Source organism: Coenobita brevimanus, chromosome 27 (genome assembly GCF_032717465.1).
Source record: "Coenobita brevimanus isolate Jiangsu-jjx chromosome 27, ASM3271746v2, whole genome shotgun sequence".
Lineage (NCBI taxonomy): Eukaryota > Metazoa > Arthropoda > Malacostraca > Decapoda > Coenobitidae > Coenobita > Coenobita brevimanus.
Genome location: NC_136980.1, coordinates 26,429,954 through 26,450,001, shown reverse-complemented (window position 1 = coordinate 26,450,001; position 20,048 = coordinate 26,429,954). Strand labels below are relative to the sequence as shown.

General features: G+C 43.8%; 1 protein-coding gene across 1 annotated transcript; it reads left to right on the top strand.

Moving 5' to 3' along the window:
* The first annotated feature begins 2,707 nt into the window (after positions 1-2,707).
* Positions 2,708-4,315, top strand: LOC145394519 (uncharacterized). The gene is made up of 4 exons (XM_080268360.1): positions 2,708-2,947; positions 3,112-3,669; positions 3,725-3,830; positions 3,987-4,315. Exons 1-4 carry the CDS (start codon positions 2,708-2,710, stop codon positions 4,313-4,315), a joined length of 1,233 nt encoding a protein of 410 aa, XP_080124486.1.
* The last annotated feature ends 15,733 nt before the right edge of the window (positions 4,316-20,048 follow it).

The following is a 20,048-nucleotide window of genomic DNA, read 5'->3' as shown; positions in this document are numbered from 1 at the left end:
ACTCGTCTTCTTCGCTGTCGATTGAGGGAAGTTGTGCATTCACCAGTCTGGGAGGATGACGGAAGAAGAACGCAAAGTATGGCTGCTGTCCAGCTGAGGTGTGAATAGCCTTATTCATGACAATCTGACATGGTTGAAGCAGCTGGGGCCACCGAAAAGGGTGTCCTTGACATAAGCCAGAGAGGACCGACTTGAGGGTACGATGCATCCTCTCTGTGATCCCATTGCCTTGAGGATGGTAAGGGGTTGTGTAGTATAAAGTAATTTGATGTTGCTGACAGGATTTCTGTAAATCTCTACCGGTGAATTCACCTTCGTTATCCAGGACAATACTCTGAGGTGATCCGTAATCTGGCACGTATTGCCAAAGTTTGTCTGTTATGTGTGTAGAATGCTTGGTCTTCAGGGGGAAGAACCTAACAAAGCGACTGTAATGATCTATTACTGTAAGGACATATTGGTAACCCTGGATTCCAGCAGCCTTATCAGTAAGATCTATTCCAATCCTCTCCAATGGCTTATTCACTGGGGGCAGTTCTATCCACTGTTGTTGCAATCCGTGTCCCTTTTGAATCTTTGACAAGTAATGTACTTTTTGACATTCACACACAACAACCTTGAGATTCTGCCAATAGTATAACTCCTCTGCCTTCTTGACAGCTTTCTTTTGCCCGAGATGTCTTGACAATTCATATACGTGTTGGAGTGCTTGTGTAACTAACGCACGAGGAACTATGAGACTGTAATGCAGGCTTCCATCTGCCTTCTGTTTCACAAAATATAGAACTCCATCTATGAGAGCAAACTGATCTAAAGTAGCCTTGGGGAGTCGTTTGGTCAGGACTGATCCACCCTCAAGATATTGCGCTAGTTCTTCCGTCACGGGTTCGTCTCTTTGGCGGGCCTTCATTTGTTCTTGATCTAACCCAAGCCATGTGGCTTCAGGTGGATGGACTACTACTCGAACTGGGTGTGACAGCTGGTCCGTTACAAAGTTGTTCTTACCTTTGAGGTACCGGATGTTATAATTACAGTATATGCTCACATTTCTGGTATCCACCGGTTCATTTGAGGTGATTTAGTCTTGTTTGAATATACCAGTGAGAGATTGTTGGTCAGTTATTACAGTGAAATGGGCATCCCACAGATAATAATGGAAATTACAGCAATCAAGAACCACGGCTAGTGCCTCTTTATCTGTCGCTGAATATCGAGTCTCACAAGGGTCAACTTTTTAGAGAAATACCCGACCGGTTTGTTGGTCCCAACTGATTGAGTCTGACTCAGGACTCCGCCAACGTGGGTGTTACTGGCGTCAGTGGAGAGAAAGAATGGTTGTTCTATCTGAGCTTTAACCAAGACAGGGGTATTGATAAGACAAGACTTTAGATGTTCAAAGGTTTTCTGACATTCGTCCCTCCAGATAAACGTTGCTCGAGACTTAGGTTGGTGAGAGGTACAGCAATTCTAGCAAATGAGGGGATACGCTTTCTATAGAAACCACACATACCTAGGAAACGATGTACTTCTTTCACTGTAGTGGGTGCTTTCATCTTCGTGATCGCCTCTACGTTCTTTGGGTCGGGTTTGCTTCTGTCTGCTGAGATTTTGCGACCAAGAAAAGTAACCTCTTTAAGACCAAATGTACACTTACTAAGATTCAGTTTTACACCATTTTCAGTAAGTAATTGGAAAAGCTCCCTCATGCGATCTAGTAACATAGGAAAGTCATGAGCCCAAAGAATCAAGTCATCCAAGTAATTTCTGACCCATCTTTTCTGTATGAGTGGCGTAAGTACTGAAGCCATCTGCCTGGAAAAGATCGCAGGGGAGCAGTTAAGACCAAATGGGAGCTGTCTGAATCTATACAAAGTAACTCCATTGCTGAAAGTAAGGTCACGGTTCTCTTCATCTAGCATGATTTGGAAGCAACCTTCTCGCATGTTGAGGGTGACATAGTATTGATGACTGGCTGCTTGTTCCACTAATTCTTCCAACTGAGGAAGAGGATAAATGTCAGTAGTGAGATGTTTGTTGACATGTCGGTAATCTAAGCACATCCGTTTGCTCCCATCGGATTTATTCACTAATACTATAGGTGACAACCAGGCCGCTGTTGATAGTTCTATGATCTTCCGATCTTCCATGTCTTGAAGCATGTCCGAAATAATCTGCTTGGCCTGTTTGGGGTAACGGTACATTGGTCCACGACTGGGATGGGTGTCAACAACCTTAATGTGCGTGGGAGGGCCACTGATAGTCCCTAACTCCTTCTTGTCAAGGATGAAAAGGGGGTCATGATTGAGTATTAACTGTGACAGGTCTTCACGCTAAGCCTTGGTGTGATGTTGCCACTATTGTCTCAATGAGTTCTTTTAACCTCTGTTCACGCATCTCGCTCTCTCTCGCTTGGTCATTTTCCAACAGCAAGTCATTATGGATTTGGTTGGTGGTGTTAATTTTGCGGGGAGGGATGTCAATTTTCTCTTAAGACCCAACAATCATGCCCTTCTTAGATGTCTTTTCCTGCTCAGTGGCATTAGTGAGCGGTAGATGGATGGTGTTTTCTGAACTTACTTGGACTAGATGAGGGTGACTGTTATGACCAAATTTGGCTTGCAAGTGAACCATCAAGTTAGTACCTGGGTCTTCTCTTACATGGACAAGTACAAATTTGGACTGATACAGACTAAGCATATCTCCGTCCATGCACCAGGAGTTTGACCAGGAACTGGAGTCATGGATCAAGAACGGCTGGTTGGTACCCTACTATGAACAGCAACATGGGGCACCACGAGGGCTTATGCCGCTTATGGCTGTTCATCAGAATAACAGTAGTAAAGTACGGCCAGTGCTAGACTACCGCGAGCTAAACGACTATGTAACTGCCTTTACTGCTGATAGCGATGTATGTGCTGATCAGATGCACGAGTGGCGTCGAACGGGGGTAATGTGGCTGTTCGGGACCTATGCAAGGCTTATCTGCAGGTGCATGTCAATCAGCACTGTGGCCATTTCAGACAGTGATGGTACAAGGCCAGCGCTACTGTTTGAAGTGCCTTGGCTTTGGCCTCAACATAGCTCCGTTATGATGAATCCCTGCTTCAAAAGATGGAGTATGTGGCGACACGGCGGGGCAGGGAAGATCCGTGTCGTGGCCTCTGGTGCGTGTATGGTGACCGGGCAGTTGTGTGGACAGATGCCAGTGCTCTAGCTGCTGGAGATGTTTTAGAGATGCCACAAGGCAGTGTAATTGAAGACACATGCTGGCTGCGGCGGGACGATAGCTCACACATCAACATGGCAGAGCTGGATGCAGCAGTCTGTGCAGTGACCTTGGCAATCACTTGGGGTATGAAGTACATTGAGTTACAGACAGACTCTGCCACAGTATATCATTGGATTGATGATGCACTGAGTGGTCATGGACGACTTCGAACGAAGGCTCACGGAGAGATGTTGATTCACCGCCGAGCCGAAATCATTCGCCAACTGGTGAGTGAGTTGGGACTGACATTGTCTGTGAGGCTTCTCCAGTCTACAGAAAATCAAGCTGCTGATGTCCTCACGCATGTTCCAGAGGAGTGGGTGCGAAATGACAGACTGGTAGCTGGTGCAGTGGCAATGGACGAGCAAGATGCCGCTGAGCCTAGAATTGCTGATGTCCATGTATGCGCTGGTCATCCTGGCATATGGCGCACACAGTTTTTTTGTGCGCCGAGAGATCTCTCGACTGGTGACACGGGCTGAGGTGCGTGAAGTTGTGAAGGGGTGTGATGTGTGCCGAGCTATTGACCCAGCTCTGGTGAAGTGGCAGCATGGGTCATTGGGTGTGACAGGAACATGGCACCAATTGGCTATAGACATTACCCATCACATTTGTCACGCCTATCTGACAATTGTCGACTGCATTTGGCGGCAGCTGTGACACCCAGATGGAGACACCGTCATTTGAAAGTTAGAGCAGGTGTTCCATGATTGAGGAGCACCTGTTGAACTGCTCTGTGATAATGACACCATCTTCCGTGGCCGGCAATTCGCAGCCTTCGTCACATGTTGGGGAGTGTTACTACGCTTCAGGGTGACATATGCACCAAGTGGCAATGGCATCGTTGAACGAAACCACTGCACAATGAAGGTTATCACTGCCAGGAAACAAGGCTCCATCGATGAAGCAGTCCATCTGTTTAATATCACACCCCAAGATGGAACACCAGTGACGGAAGCTTCTGTGAATCGTGTGTACAGCTATGATGTGCGAGACTGTGTACGACCTACCCAGGAACGGCTCACTGCGGACACGTGGAGGTTTTAGCCAAATTTAAAAAAAATCGAAAATCTGCCAGGATTGGGGGTGGGGGGGGTCTGTGGCGAAAAATCGGTCGGGACACGGCGGGTTAAGTCAAGTTGACTATGGCGTGATTGTTACTGTGTCTCGTTATAACTGGCATATGTGGCTATTTGTTATTTTCACAGTTGTATGTACTGTACTGTTGGGATTGGTGTTTGTGGTCATATGTGTTATTTCAGCAATGGTGTTATGGCTGTTACTGTGGTTAATCATTGTGGCTACTGTAAATGAAGGTTATTCTCAATTGTGTAGATAATATGACTGTTTTTTTCCACTCCACAGACTCGTTGAGGCACGGAATTCATTTAGGGTTGAGGGGAAAGAAGAAAAAGTGATTTTAAGTGATCACGTTTCCTAGCAACCAGGAAAGTCAGAAATTGACTTGCAAAACGATATTTTACACAGTGATAGATCTCCACCGGACAGACTTGTAATGTAGGAATGTAGGGTGGATCACCCCTTATTCACATGGGTGGTGGTGGAAGGCAGCCCCTAGACTCCTAGAGTGTCAAATCAGTTTCCTGCTCAGGAGTGGATAATTTAGCACAGTTTTATGTCTCCTCTTGGGCCAGGTTTTAACCCGCCCCGTCCCGACCACTTTTTGACCACTGTTACCCCCCAATCCCGACCATTTTTCAACCCTTTTTTTTTTTCCTTAAACTTTCGCTTTTGGTCAGAAACAATGGTCAGTGGCAAAGAAATTGGTCCCCAGGGTCCCTAATTACCCTAACCAGGTATGCCTTGGTCCCACCTGGCCCCGTGTTCTCTGTAGGCGGTCTGAGCCTCTAACGTTTTCTATGGTATTATAAGTCTGGGAAACCAATGAAAGTAAGTAGATATGTATTTATTACAAACATAAAAACATGTGATAAAAGAGTATATTGGATTTTATACAAAAATAGAGCAGAAATAAGCATTGTACCATCGTGCGAAACGAGCAAAATCGGGCAACTTGGTCACGATGAATCGCTAACATTCTAAAATCATGATACATATAATTTTTTTTACTTACATAATACTTTCACAATAACATTATACCATTTTACATTTTATTGAACTGTTTTTACGTATTCACAGGCCTTTTGATAACATTTAGCGTAATGTTAGCGCTTATTTACGTAGTGAGTGAACTCGCTGTGACTGTTGTTTCAACTCGTATTGTGTTTTTTATACTTCCATAATACTTTTCTAATATTATTATACACTTTTCAACTTTATAGAACTGTTTTGAGATTATTTCAGGCCTTACGTAAATATATAGCATAATAATAGCGCATAATAACACACACGGTGAAGTCGCTATGACAACTATTTCAACTTACAACCTATTTTTGTACTTATATAATAATTCTCCACTAACATTGCACATGTTTACACCTGATATAATTGATATCACATAATTTCAGAACTTACGATGGAACTGAGCGTCATATTTGCGCGTACTTACACAGGGAGTGTTATCGGAGTGTTATCGCGATATCATTTGTTTCATCTTACACTAGTATTCAACTTATAAAATACCTTACTACTAACATTACAACAAATTCCACTGTATATAATTCCTATCACATACTTACTGACCAGAATGTGGGTGTACTCGTGACATCAATTATTACAACTGACACTATTGTTCAACTTATAGATTTTATTCATGCTAACATTACACCCGTTTCCACTTTATTTCCTTGCTATCACATATTTACTGACCAGATTTACACAGTGGGTGTAGTTTTGATATCAATTATTTCAACTTACACTAATTCTCAACTTATACATTACTTTTCTGAAAAAATAACACCCGTTTCAACTTTATATTTGACTTAGCACCTACTGACTGGCCTTACCATTATAATGAGCATCATTTCGCCTTCCCACACAGTTTCAGTAGTGTAGGAAATTATGGTACTCTTTGAAACAAGGCTGAAGGCACAACGCAACATTGCACTCGACACACTCGTATCTTGTGTCTTTTCCCTGAGTGGATGGTCTGACTGTCGAGTGCTTACATACATGGCAGCGACGCTGGGGTTTACGACGGTTTGGGTCGGAAGGGATTGCGCTGGGATAGTGGCGTCCTGCAAGACGTAGGGGAGTCTGAGCAGCCATGGGGGTGCGGGTGCGGTGTGTGGGTCTGTCCTGGGCATGCTTGGCGATTATTTCACGTGCCAGCTCCCTCACGAACCCCTCAAAGGTCTCGGATACTCCGCTGGTCATTGCGTGCAGGTAGTGGGCGTTCAGGACTGTGATGTCGAGCAAGTGGAAAAAGAGTTTCTTGTACCACTTCATCGTGGTCCTGGCACAGTCAACACTTGAAATCATCGAGTCTGACTGATCAACTTGCCTCATGTTCAGATTATAGGCCAGTACAGACTCAGGTTTCCATATGTTGCACCTCCTCTCGCTACGGTGATCCACGGAGTCTGTGCGGTGCATCAGGGGGCTGTGAACAGTTGATAGGAGGCAAACTTCCCTGTTGTGGTTCCACAGGGTTGCAAGGATGTTATTGGCCTGGAAGAAAACCACCTCGTTCTTGTCAAGTTTCCTCCCTATCTTGACCATATGGCGACGGTTTCTCTTAACTGTACCACAGACTCCGGTGTCGTGTTAGTGGAGGAACCTAGCGAGAAGAGGGTTAGTGTACCAGTTGTCCAGGTACAACACATGACCACGATGAAGGTACTCTTCTATCATTGTCTTCACCATGGCCCCAGAGAGTCCTATACTCCAAACTTCTGTTATATCTGTCTGTGCGCCCGTGTACAAGACTATGTCTTGCACATAACCAGTCTTACAGTCACACATAACAAAGTTCTTGAACCCGAAGCGGTGTCTCTTGCTGGGTATGTACTGCCTAAAGGAAATATTGCCTCTCCACAACACAAGACTCTCGTCTATGACGAGGTCTCTGTAGGGATAAAATGAGGAGCGGAACATTTCCCGTAAATGATCAAATACCAGCCTAATTCTCCTCATTTTATCGGTGTTATTTGCATTGGCTGGATCTTCTGCATCAAAAAAGTGGAGGCGGCCGAGAATATACTGAAATCGGTTACGACTCATCACCTTTCCAAAGAAAGGTGTGAGGATGATTGGGTCAGTTGTCCAGTAGGCAGGAATTTGGTTTTTCCTTACCACACCCATCAAGATAACCAGGGCCAAAAATAGGAACATCTCTGAAATTGTCACGGGATAGTCATACTGTTGGGAATGCCTGCTCGTGGTTCCCAAACGTTCACTTTCACGGCGCTGTGATTGTGAAAAGATATTAGTTTGTTCAACTATGCGCCCCACAAACGCCTCACCAAAGAACAAGTTGAAAAAATCCACCCTAGACGAACCTGCATTTACACCTGGAGCCGTGCAACCAGACCGCCACTCCTCAGTGAAAGGGTGAATGATGGGAGTAAAATTACTCCCATCTTCCCAGTTCCACGTGACACCACCGTCTCCAGCCACGTCCCCATCGTCCCCTTCGTCAGGGTGGGGAGGTGAGGGTGGTGGGGGAGGTTGGGGAGGTGGAGAGCGGCGCCACTCATCACTCGCACTTCTCTTCCCTCTCCCTTTTCCTTTACCCTTTCCCTTCCCTTTCTTTCCTTTCCCCACATCCTGGGGCTGTGGGGAGGAAGTCTGGGAATATTCTGGGGCGAAAGAAGTGCTGGGGAGTGACTCCACATCCTCTCACCTAGGCCTACGTGCACCACGTGCTCGTGCTGCCTCCCTCACACCACTTGCCCCTTCACCCCGCACTACCCCCACACCACTCTCACTTTCACCCCGCGCTGCCGCCACAACACTTTCCCTTTCCCCCTGCAATCCCACCACACCACTTGCCACTTCCCCAGACAAAGTACTTTCACCATACCTTATATGTCGTCTCGCCCCACCTTCTGATCCTCGTGGTGATATTTTCTCTTTTCCCAACCACGCGGCGATATCACGTCCTAAGCCGCCATCATCCTCATCGTCCTCATCCTCGTCCTCATCAGATTCGGGATGGAGAGATAGCTGTGCACGTGGTTGGGGAGCAGGCTGGCCTTCCCTTGCCTTACGGTATGTCACATACCACGTTTTTCGGGGCGAAGGGACCTCCTCATCACTGCTACTTATTTCTTCCTCTGGCTGGACGTAATTGCGATCTACCACATCATCGTCGAGTGGAGAATCACTATCTCCAGTGAAGGCTTCCAGGGCGGATGCTATTTCCTCGTCTGAGAGACCTTTCTGCGCCATGTCTTACCTGGGTCACTGCTAGCAGGTGAGTGACCGAGACAAGGGCGAGCGCGGGTCATGCGGGGTCTAGGACGCTGCCCGCCTGGCAGCAGGTAGGGGAGGCTTGGGTACGTGGGCGAATCGAAAATCTCGCGCGAATTTTGAAAATTGTGGAAATTATGAACCTTGCAATTGCAGGACGTTGAAGTACGTCGATGGGATTAGCTGTGACATAACGTGAGGACGTGGAAGTACGTCGACGGGACGCCGCGGGTTAAGCAAGGTGCGACTCCTGAAGGTCCTACCTCCCTCCAGGGGCAGTGTGGCCCCAGGTGTCGCTGGCAAAAATGATATGTACGGACATCCTTTTTTACCTGGGAACACGAAATTTTACACAGTGATGTATCTCCAAGACCAGGGTGGAACCCTTGAGGGCTTCCTCCTTCCACAGAGATCTACTGTGGAGTGGTGCTGCAGTTTTGTATGCTGATGTTTTGTTGAAATCTCTGTCTCTATGATGCATTGTGGGTATTTTGTAGATTGTTATGGAGCTGGATATTATGGATGGTTGTTACACTCGTGGTTGTACCTTTTCTGTGTGCTGTTCATTTGTGTTTCATTATGTAATGCTGTCACATAAAAAGGGTTCACATGATGATAAGGAGGAGGAGGAGAAGGAGCAGGAGGATGCTAACTGAGATGATGATGATGAAGAGGAGGAGGAGAAGGAGAGGGTGGTAACTGTAATGATGATGATGATGATGACGATGATGATGCCAATGATGATGATAAAGGCAATTGTGATGATGATAATGGTTGTAATTGGTGGAAGAACCTTGGTTACAGGTGGCGTGGAGGGAAGTGTGGGAAGGACGATGAAGAACAAATCAATGGTGGGTGAAAAGAAAAATGTGTGCGGGATAGGCGAAAAAGAGTGGGTGGGGTGTTATAATAATGTTACTCTATGCTATGTTTGGTTTTGAAAGTGGGTGTTGTGACTGACAGCAGCTTTGGCAGTGACTGTGCATGGTTTATCCTGTACCTGTCCAGATAGAACTTTTGACTGCAATAACTGTTTTCCTTTTGTTATTTTTTTTTCTTATTATATTCTTGATCCCACAGGACGACTTTTTGCTGGGCCCTGGAAAGACATTACTGTAATGAAGGATTCATTGTTTGCTTGTGGTAAATGCTTGTTTTTATTTTTTTTTAAGCAAGAGATAAGGAACGAAAGGCTAAGAGCCAACAGACCGTTCCTTCCAAGGAAAAAAAAAAAGATACCAAAGACAGCCAAATTCAAGATACGTTCATTTCGAGATGCCTGAACACACTGCGTTTGAAAGATTAGAGATCATAGTATGTAGGAAACACAGACGGGGGAAACAGTTCCAGTGCTGACCTGTTGCATAAATGAAGGAATGGGAGTAACGGTTAACTCTTGCATTAGAGAGTTGGACAGAAAAGGGATGGGAGTTTGTTGCTAGACGGGTGCTACCAACTATGACAGCTGGTATGAGACTGTAGACCAGTTACTGTAGGCGTGTGACGATGAACGTGGCTGTAGAAGCTGTATGTGTCTCTGCGAAAATGAATGAAATATTATTATGACTGTAAATATGTGACTGTTAACGTCACTGTAAACGCGTGACTGTAGACGTCTGGCTATAGACGACTGACTGTAGCAACATGATTACGGAAGAAAACTTGTGGTTATGGACGTGTGGCTGTTGACTTGTGATTATTTGTGAATCCAGACATATGAATGTACGTCACAGTAGAGAAGTGACTATAGAAGTGTATGTGTACTGTACACATATGACTGTGGCAGTTGTTGGGTGACTATAAACGTGTGTTTATGTGTGGTTGAAGACATGACTGTAGATGTTTCACTGTAGCCTAGTGAATAGGTGCAACCCTAGAAATATGACTGAGTACTTGACTGTGAACGCGTAACGGTAGACGTGTAACTGTAGCTGTGTGATTATGTGTGACTGTGAATGTGTGACTATAACTGTGATTATATACTTGTGACTGGCTTCAGCTGTTAAGATTTGACTGTGGCTGTTGTGGATATTGTGGTGTTTATGGATGTGATAGTGTAATGAACGTGATGGATGTGGTGGAGGTGATGGTTGTGAAGGTTGTGGATTTCCTTAGAATATGATGGTTGTTGAGTCTGTGGTTGCTATGTATGTGATAGCTGTGATGAAAGTGATGGTTGTGGTGGTTGTGATTATTGTGGTGGATGTGATAGTTGTGGTGGATGTGATGGTTGCGGTGGATGTGGTGGTTGTGGTGGATGAAATGGTTGTGGTGGATGTGATGGTTGTGGTGGATGTGATAGTTGTGGTGGATGAAATGGTTGTGGTGGATGTAATGGTTGTGGTGGATGTAATGGTTGTGGTGGATGTGATGGTTGTGGTGGATGTAATGGTTGTGGTGGATGTGATAGTTGTGGTGGATGTAATGGTTGTGGTGGATGTAATGGTTGTGGTGGATGTGGTGGTTGTGATGGATGTAATGGTTGTGGATGTAATGGTTGTGGTGGATGTGATGGTTGTGGTGGATGTGATGGTTGTGGTGGATGTAATGGTTGTGGTGGATGTGATTGTTGTGGTGGATGTGATGGTTGTGGTGGATGTGATGGTTGTGGTGGAATAATGGTTGTGGTGGATGTGATGGTTGTGGTGGATGTAATGGTTGTGGTGGATGTAATGGTTGTGGTGGATGTAATGGTTGTGGTGGATGTAATGGTTGTGGTGGATGTGATGGTTGTGGTGGATGTGATGGTTGTGGTGGATGTGATGGTTGTGGTGGATGTGATGGTTGTGGATGTAATGGTTGTGGTGGATGTAATGGTTGTGGTGGATGTGGTGGTTCTGGTGGTTGGTGGTTGTGTGCATGTGATGGTGTTGATGGAGGTGACGTGTGAGTAATAATTCATGTTATTACTCTTTAACTTGATTATTTTTTCCGGTTCTCTTTTTCACTATGAGTATCCCATCCCAAACCTGGTGTGTGAATTATGTGATTGTTTTCGTGGATATGGTGATCATCCTATAGGCCATGAATGTTATTATTATTATTTTTTTTTTTGAGAAATTATTTTTTTGTGTTTAGTTTTAGTGTGATTGTTCTGCCAATAGCTGTCGCTGATCGTTGCTAATGCTTCCAAGTGTTGCTTTCTATCTGTGAGTACGTCATCCAGCTATGGTTGCCGGTTATTCACGTGATGGTAATTGTTGTTGTTGGTAGTGTGTGTGTGTGTGTGTGTGTGTGTGTGTGTGTGTGTGTGTGTGTTTTGTTAATCCTTTTATACATAATTTTACATTAGAAAACTTTTATCAGGAAACGTGAAACTCGCACCGGTGAAGAGCGCTGTGAAGCGGCTGAAAAATGGGAAAGGAGTTGGAGTTGTTGAGGTGTATGTAGAAATAATTAAGTGTAGTGGAGAAAGCAGAATGAAGTGCCTGATGGATTATGTAAGAAGGCATGGATGAGTGAAACTGTGCCATCACAGTAGGAAAAGGCTGTGATTGTATCTCTGCACAAAAATAAAAGTGAGCGAAGCAAGTCCAAGAATTATCGTGGCACAAGTTTATTGAGTGTTATAGGGAAGGTATGTGGAAAATTTATTATAGAGTAAGAGAAATATCAGAAATCCTAGTGAGTGATGAACAGGGTGGCTTTGGGAGTGGCAAAGGATGTGTGGATCAAATATTTGCAGAGACAGTGGAGAAGGCTAGTGAGAAGGATTATAAGGTGTTTATGGCAGAGATGGATCTGGAAAAAGCATATGGCAAAGTAGACAGAGAAGGATTGTGGAAGGTTCTGCGCATGTACGGTGTACATGGTAATCTGCTAGGTGCAGTGAAGTTTTTATGACGGTAGAGAGTCATGTGCAAGGGTAAATGGGCATTTAAGTGAATGGTTCACGATCAATGTGTGTGTTTTTTTTTTAATAACAGAACGGAAGAAGGAAAAGCAAATGAATTAAAAAAAAATCCATACACCAGATTACTGGTGTCCTCTGTTCATAAAATATCTAACAGTTAAACTTGAACAGCTGTGGGTTGAAAGTTGGAGGGAACCAACTCTAGGGAAGCGAGTTCCAGAGAGATACAGTTCGGGGTATGAAAGAATTCTGATAGGCAGAAGTTCTGCAATATGGCTGAGTAACATTCCACTCATGAGCGCTACCAGATGCCCGTGTAGCACGAGGGAAGGCATGGAAAGGTGGCACCATGGACGCAACTTCGTCTGAGCATTTGCCATAAAAATATCTGTAAAATAATGCAAGGGAGGCAACATTCCTTCTTACTGGTAGGGGAGGTAGTTTATTTGTAATGGCAGGGTTGTTAATAATTCTAACGGCTTTGTTCTGAATTTTGTCCAGTTATTTTAATGCAACCTCTCCACATCCATTCCACGAGGATAAGCAATATTCAAGCTGAGAGCGCACATCACTCTTATAAATTATAGCTATCTGCTCATCAGCAAAGAAGTTACGGACTCTGTACAATAATCCAAGTTTCCTTGAGGCGGTTTTAGCAAGTGATCTAACATGAGAGGTCCAGCTGAGGGCATTGTTAAGTGAGACACCAAGAATTTCAATACTTTTGGAGACGGGAATATTAGTAGCACCGAAGGTAATGTACGAATCTGCCAATATCTGTCTACTAGTAAATTGTATCTATTTAGTTTTACTAGCATTAAGTGAGACAAGGTTTTGTCCCCATTCACTGATCGTAGATAGGTCTTGATTTATGGGGATGGCTGTACTGAGTTGAGAGGTAGAGATATTAGACTTTGTAAATGGGTGTCTGAGTGTGAATGAACTATGTAGTGTTGAATCATCTGCGTATGAGTGAATGGGATTGTAGGTGAGAGATAAGAGATCATTAATATGAACCAGGAATTGGGTTGGTGCCAGAACTAACCCCTGCGGCACGCCGGCGTTAATTGAGTGGAAATTGGAATATACATCATCTACATTTACTCTTATTTTGGTCACTAAGATATGAAGAAATCAAAGGAAAAAAAGACTTTAGTCCATAGCAAGGGAGTTTGGACAGCAAGGAACGGTGCCATACTCTGTCGAAAGCTTTCGTAATATCAAGAACTACTGCATGAGTTTCTCCATGTAGATCAATTGATTGATGGATGGTATGAGTCAGGAGACTGAGTATGTCAATGGTGGATCTTTCATGGCGAAAACAATACTGTCAATCACTAATTAAGTCGTTGGATTCAAGATGTTTAACAATGTGCTTATTAATTAAAGTTTCAAATACCTTACCAAGAGAGGATGTGACAGCTATTGGTCTGTAATCAGAGAGTTCAGAGGAACTTCCTTTCCTCGGAATTGGGTGGATATTGGCTTCTTTCCATGAATTTGGGAATAAAGAAGTACATATGCATAGTCTGATTAATTTAGCTAGAACAGAGGCAAGTTCAGGGGAACACTTTTCCAAAACAATTGGCGGAATTCCATCTGGGCCTGGAGCTTTGTTGGGAGGTGAATTGTATAGGATGGATTTTACGCATCTTCTCTGTATTTTAAGTGGGGCAATTTCGGGAGAGCCAAGTTCCAGTATTGGGACATTCTGGCTGGTATCGTCTATGGTAGAGTTTCTGGCAAATGTACTGGGTGTGGGACAAGTTGTGCGATGCCCCCATGTTTGCTCTCTCTCTCTCTCTCTCTATATATATATATATATATATATATATATATATATATATATATATATATATATATATATATATATATATATGAGTGTGTGTGTGTACTATATATATATATATATATATATATATATATATATATATATATATATATATATATATATATATATATATATATTGCCAGACGCCTCAATCCCGTTTGGGGTGTCCACAAACAAATCGCCTCCACGGCGCCCTGTCCCCCTCCATTTTACTGCCCTTCTTCCAACTCACACCCCCCTCTCTCATATACCTCTCCACCCCATCCCTGCATCTCATCCTCGGCCTCCCCCTCCCTCTTCCCCCCTCCACCTCACTCACATACACTCTCTTCGTCAGTCTTTCACCCTCCATCCTCTCCACATGGCCAAACCACCTTAGTGTGTTCCTCCTAACACTTCCTATCACATCCACATCCACACCACAACGTTTCTTTATATCCTCATTCGTCAGCCTGTCTCTCCATGTGACTCCACAGGCTCCTCTTAAATAACTCATTCCCACTGCTCTCACTCTTGACTTGTGTCCTTCCAACAATGTCCAAGCTTCACTTTCATACGTTAGAGTTAGTATCACAATACTGTCATGTAGTAACTTTTTCACTTCCATGCTCACTTTCCTGTTTCTTATCACTTCTTTCAAAGAACCAGCAACCTATCTTCCCTGCTGTACCCTTTCAAGCACTTCACCCTCCAAACCTCCATCCTTACTCATCACACTACCCAAGTACTTAAACGTACTCACATTTTCCAATTCCTCACCATCGAACCTCGCTGTACATTCACTGACTTCACCTCTCTCAAAGACCATCACTTTACTCTTCCCTACATTCACCTTTAGATTCCATTTCTTACACACTCTTCCAAACTCATCCACCAAGCCTTGCAGCTCCCCTTCGTCTTCACTCAACAACACAGTATCATCTGCAAATAACAGTACAGGGAGTTTCCAGACACTATCTTCTCTCACCAGGGCCACTCCAACATCCACTATCCTACCTTGTACCTCTTTTATTACCCCATCCATGTACAGATTGAACAATCATGGAGACATGACACATCCCTGTTTCAACCCAACCTTCAAAGAGAAAAATTCACTTACTTCACCATCCACACGCACTGCAGCCTTAGCACCATCATACATACTCTTCACAGCATTGAACAACATCCCATGTACTCCATATATTCGTAATACTTTCCACAATCCTTGTCTATCCACCCTGTCATATGCTCTCTCCAAATCCATGAAAGCTGCATACAACTTCTTTCCCTTCTCTAGAAACTTTTCCACTAAAGATCTAAGAATGAATATCTGATCTACACAACCTCTTCCCTTCCTAAAGCCTCCCTGTTCTTCTCCAACTAATTCCTTTGCTCTTTCTCTAACTCTGTCAATAAGTATCCTACCATACACTTTTCCTGTTATACTAAGAAGACAAATGCCCCTATGATTACCACACACACACACACACACACACACACACATATATATATATATATATATATATATATATATATATATATATATATATATATATATATATATATATATATATATATATATATGGGGTAATGAGAGAAGTAAACACACGAGTAATGGAGAGAGGGATGGCGTCGGTAATGAATGATGATGGATGAAATATATCAGATTTGTTGTATGCTGATGATGCAGTGCTACTTGCAAATACCGGACAAGAACTTAGTAGAGCAGTGCAGAGTTTTGCTGAGGTCTGTGAGCGTCGTGCCTTGGGAGTAAATGTAGGAAAGAATGAAGCGATGGTAATCGAGAGAGAAGGTGACTCCCAGTGTGATATGAATGGAGAGAGGCTGGAATTGGTAAGAGAGTTCAAATACCGGGGTCCTGTGACAGAAAAGGGAGAAAAACGTGCAAAAGAAGTGGAAAGTGAAGTACACAAGGAAGGAAAGTAGAATGATGGCCTTGAAAAGAAACAGAGGCTTGAGTGTTGCAGCTTCACGAGGCTTACATGAAGGAATGTTAATGCCAACTTTAACAAATGGATGTGAGACTATGGTGTGGCATGAAAACGAAAAGTCGAGCGTGAAAGCAGTGGAGATGGGACTACTGAGGAATGTATGTGGAGTACAGAGAGTGGATAGGATACGAAATAACGTGATTCGTGAAAGATGGGGAGTGAGGAAGTCTGTGGACACCAGACTCGAGGAGAGTGTACTGAGATGGTATGGTCATGTAGAGAGAATGGGTAACAATAGAATGGTGAAAAGGGTATATCTGAGATAATTTAAAGGTGGGACGAGGCGAGGTAGGCCAAGGAGAAAGTGGAGGGATATGGTGGATGAGTGTATGAGGAAGAGAGGTAGGGAAGCCGGTGAGGCTAGGGAACTGACAGGAAATAGAGCTGGAAGGATGAATGTTGTGACAAGACGTGTATAAGGGATTTGGCACCGTTTTCTAACGTGACAGCGTCCATATTGACTCTGTCGGATATGTTTGTGTGATGGTACAGAATGTGGTGAAAGCTTCTGACGTATATCAGATAGAGCCAGGACTCAGGGGGCTTGAATGACGAGTGAATATAAGCGTGGCCCAGTGGACTGGGCAAACGTAGGCTGTCTGGACATTGGTACTCCTCACCCTGCCCAAGGGTGGGAAAGGAAGTCCGGATGTCGATGATGATGATGAAGAAAGACACTTACGGTTAAAGGACTTACCGCACTGAAACTTTAATTATTTTTAATGACAATATTTTGTATCTTAGAATCATTGAAAGCAATATATGTGTGGTTTATATACAATTACACCATTCTTTATACAGTCCTGTCAAGGAAATGTCCTTTACAAACTCTGTATATTAAGGATTGAGAAACCAGGTACCTCCAATGTTAAACAGTTGGATGGAGGCATTGAAGGGAAACCGTTAAATATGAGATGTTCAGGCGAAATGCCTCTAACCCTTCCCTGATGACAAGAGATCCTAACACATTACTCCATACTTCGATCATGGCTTTTTTATAAAGTCGGCAGGTTTGAAGAGCTAACTACTTCACTAAGGTAACTTGTTATATCCTGTTACTGGTAATACCAGACGATTTTAGTTAGCCTTCGAGACGGTTTTCGAACTGGGGAAATTAAACATTGCCTTTCTCAACCTTCAAGTAAGAGTTTAGTACTCAGTTGAACAAAGTCGTCTGGAAGTATCAAGAATTAAATATAAATATACATAACGAACAGAAGCATCTAAAGGAAGCACAGAGTCGGCTCATCATCAAACTTCTGAGAAGCGAGTCATGAAAGGTGGAAGGAAACAGTGGGTGACGTTGTTATATGTCTGGTAGTATCGTAAATATCCCCTGCACCACCTCTGTATTGCAGTTCAAAGCAGAGGTACACATACTAACTCAAAAAAAAAAAAAAAACTATCTTATCTGTGTTCTGGATAAGGGTGCAAGAGGAACGAGAAATTCCAATACTTTCTTTCATTGTACTTCCTGTAAAGACAAATCGCACCTGTGATTAATAAAAATGAGAGAGAGAGAGAGAGAGAGAGAGAGAGAGAGAGAGAGAGAGATTTATAACTATGAGATTAGTGAACCGACTGGCATGTTGTCTAATCGTTTGGTGAAGCTGACACTAAGGAAATGGAGAATGTGTGTGTGTGTGTGTGTGTGTGTGTGTGTGTGTGTGTGTGTGTGTGTGTGTGTGTGTGTGTGTGTGTGTGTGTGTGTGTGTGTGTGTGTGTGTGTGTGTGTGTGATAATAATGCTGTTATTACCCCCTCGCTCATCCTTGTCTTGCTGCCAAGGCTAGATATTTCAGTGATCTAGTGTTACTGCCAGTGTGTCTTCCTACGTCAGTCACTGACCTGCTGCGACCAATGCATCAGATCCCTATATTGCTAGCTTTTCCAAGACGACTCTCCCATCCAGCTTACGAGACATTTCCCTTATTGCAGTGGCTTTTGTGTAAGTCGCTCCGCGGTTATAATGATGATACTGTGCATGAATCCGCCAGTGGCTGCTTAAATCATTCCAATACCTGATATTTTTTTTAACCAGAGACGTCTGTCTGTCTGTCTGTCTGTCTGTCTGTCTGTCTGTCTGTCTGTCTCTCTCTCTCTCTCTCTGTAAAATGTTAAAATTTTGGGGTGTGTGGAGGTGGGTGAAGCGGGTGGGTGTGGATATCAATTGCTTGTTGACTGACAGGCTCTGACTGTCTTTTGACGTCACAGGAGATTCCCACCTGATTGAGTTAGACTTTTTTTTTTTTTTTACCAAAGCAATTTGTTGGCCTGAGTGCGTCGACATCGTCAGCTTGAGAGGATTCTTTTGACGCTTCAGTCATCAAAATCAGTCCTTATCTGTGGCCTGCGCAGCACAAATGAGCAGACGGACATATGGGAAACACTCATTCTAACTCAGTCGACTCAGAGTCCTCGATTTCGTCTTCGCGAAGTTTACTTAAGTCACAGGAGAAAACGTTTTGGAGTCATTATCGTCTTGTAAATTCCCCAGCCATTTACTATACGGATGCTCTAAGGTATTTTGCTTGGGCTACTACAATATGATTTTGTTTAGCAAGTAAATTCTAGTCCTTGTAATGTTGACTGTCTTCTTTAATCATCGAATAGCAGAATTTCCCTCACATGCAAAAAACAGTCTTGAATCAGTCTGAATAAAATAGTAAATTTTGTCAATGGCAGTGAAACTTTTAAAAATCTTTGAGCAAATTTCCAGAAATACTAACCAAAATTAGTTGATTACATACATCTTCAGTCCCCAGATAAAATGTTACGTTTCTCCTCCTGACCCTCAGTAACCCATAATATCACAATAACCTGGGTAATGTTGCATGTGGTCACTATAATCTGTTTAGGCAGATAAACAGTTACTTTTAACTAACTTATTTTAACTTCCATAACTAATTAATGTTATGAACCATTGAGGACAGGGAAGTGAAACGGAACTTTTGAAGACAATTGCAAATAAATCTACGTCTTCATTATGTTATTCTTGCTAATTCATTCATTCATTCATTGCCAGACGCCACGTATCCCAGAAGCGGGGTGGCCAAGGCTTAGAGTTAATTGTTTTACAGGGAGGGGCACTAATCCTCGACCAATCCCACTTAATACGTAGGGAGCATGTAAGGTTTCGATAGATGTAAACCACCCAGCATTGTACATGGTTACATGGCTGAGATGAAGGACGAGCAGGAGAATCCTGTTGTCACCGGCGGTTGAGTAATAAAGTCCACCTATCCCTCTTCCATGAACTCTGAGTTACCTGATTTTACAGGGAGGGGTAACCTCTAACTTTCGTTCTTGATTAATGAAAACATCCTTGGCAAATGCTTTCACAGTAGTTCGTCCTGCGACGGTCCAAGAATTTCATCTCTAGCGTCGCAATACGAATGCCCCCGCCTGTTTCTATTAGTCATTACCTCGGGTTCCGAGGAAAACCGACAAAATAGGCCAGCTTCCATAAGCTCGTTCGTGTTGTTAGGGCTTCCCTCGCCCCCAGTATGTACAACAATCATCGAGGACGTAGTAGGCGCCATGCCCGATCCCCATCATCGGGCACGCACGACTCCTCACGTCACCCAGACTTCAAGTTTCACCCACACTACTCGGGACCCTCAAGGAGCTCGGGCCTCTGCATGCGGACTACTCCAGGCCGTCACGACAACGGCAAACATCTGGCGCCTCTGCCGGGCCCTCGTTGAGTCCTCCTCCTGCAGTTCCTCTAGAGAAAGGAGAAGAACAAAAACCCTCCTCCTCTCCGGGCTGC